At 43.1% G+C, this 1,355-nt stretch overlaps 1 protein-coding gene across 1 annotated transcript in view; it reads right to left on the bottom strand.

The window, feature by feature from the left end:
- Positions 1 to 773: 773 nt before the first annotated feature.
- Positions 774 to 1,355, bottom strand: part of T265_07395 (hypothetical protein) — a gene marked incomplete at both ends in the record, with an annotated part of 6,628 nt that continues 6,046 nt past the window's right edge. Inside the window, 2 exons of the mRNA XM_009172899.1 lie at positions 774 to 923; positions 1,002 to 1,161. Coding sequence (XP_009171163.1) covers positions 774 to 923; positions 1,002 to 1,161 — 310 coding nt within the window. The remainder of the gene's footprint in view (positions 924 to 1,001; positions 1,162 to 1,355) is intronic.

The following is a 1,355-nucleotide window of genomic DNA, read 5'->3' as shown; positions in this document are numbered from 1 at the left end:
ACAGTGAGTTCTGTTTCGTTACTCTTGTTAGGCTTGGAGAATCGATCACGTGATGTTTCATATTTCAGTGTTTGGCACTGGCCGCACCCTCGTTGATGGAGTTCTACTCGTTCACTTCTGTCCTCGTGATTCGCATCGTCGTCAACGTTGAAGAACTGAAACAGTGGACTCTGGCTGCACGCGATATTTACGAACGAAAATGTGGCTGATTTAATCTCGCTTGCTGCCATATGCAGCTTGCAACAGAAGAGCGTATTCAGGTGCTACAACGGGGAAGAGCATAGTAACTTGGGTCAGGGAGGTTGATTGAAGTACATGCTGTTGTGCACCAGGGTTTGAATTTTAAGAGTTGTCTGGAGTTGCATGAAATTGTCCAAGTTTTCTGGCCTGATAAGATAGCAACATGCCTTCAGTGAACAGCGGTCACTGAACGCTAGGAAGACACCATTCTCACCGAAGTAGATTTGCACTTTTAACTTGAATAGTTCCACAACCAACGAAAGTATGATAATATAGTACCTAACGGTTGAAGATCATAATTCCCCGTGTGTCATTTTTTTACACAAGCTTCACATATCTTGGTGGTTACGGAACTCCAACCAGCGTACCACGGGTGTAGAAGCAATTTTTATGGTATATTATTCAGCGTTTCAGTTCACCGCAAATTCTAAATTTAAGTAGGCTCGGAAAAATACACTCTTTTACAAACTAATTTGGTTTTTGGTGATCAGGCAACTGAGTGTGCTGCACCAGGCCGCCTCATGTTTCAGTCGCTACGATATTCGAGATATCGCGGTACTTATATATTTGTTACGCACTACTCGTAAGGTTGCTGAAAATCCGTCGACAGCCCACGACCGGTTTCGCTCTTCTTGGGGCTCATCAGGTAGGCGCAGTTCCCGAGCTTCCGTCAACCTTATGACCTACTTGAACCCAAACTGCACGAAATTAGCGAATATACACTCATTTGCAAACTAATTTGGTTCTTTCGAGAGAATCACCTGGAGCCAAATTAGTTTGCAAATGAGTGTACTTCGGTAATATGGTGAAATTTGGTTACAAGTAGAGCATAAAGTTGATGGAAACTCGGGGACTGCGCCTACCTGATGAGCCCGAAGAAGGGAGAAACCGGTTATGGGCTGTCGACGAATTTTCAGCAACCTTATGAGTAGTACATTATAAATATTAAGTAGGGTTGGTTTTCAAACAAATAACAGTAAAACAACGAGAAACCTGAGTAGAAGCTTTGATTCAACACAGACAAATACGAATGAACTATGCACAACTCTTGTCAACGTGTAGTGTCCTATGAGCATAGCGAGCTTTATTCAGCTTCGAATCCATTGCCATCCAAG

Source organism: Opisthorchis viverrini, assembly GCF_000715545.1.
Source record: "Opisthorchis viverrini unplaced genomic scaffold opera_v5_167, whole genome shotgun sequence".
In the NCBI taxonomy this organism is placed as follows: Eukaryota; Metazoa; Platyhelminthes; class Trematoda; order Opisthorchiida; family Opisthorchiidae; genus Opisthorchis; species Opisthorchis viverrini.
The sequence above is the reverse complement of the archived record's forward strand: the minus strand, read 5'-3'. Positions and strand labels throughout refer to the sequence as shown.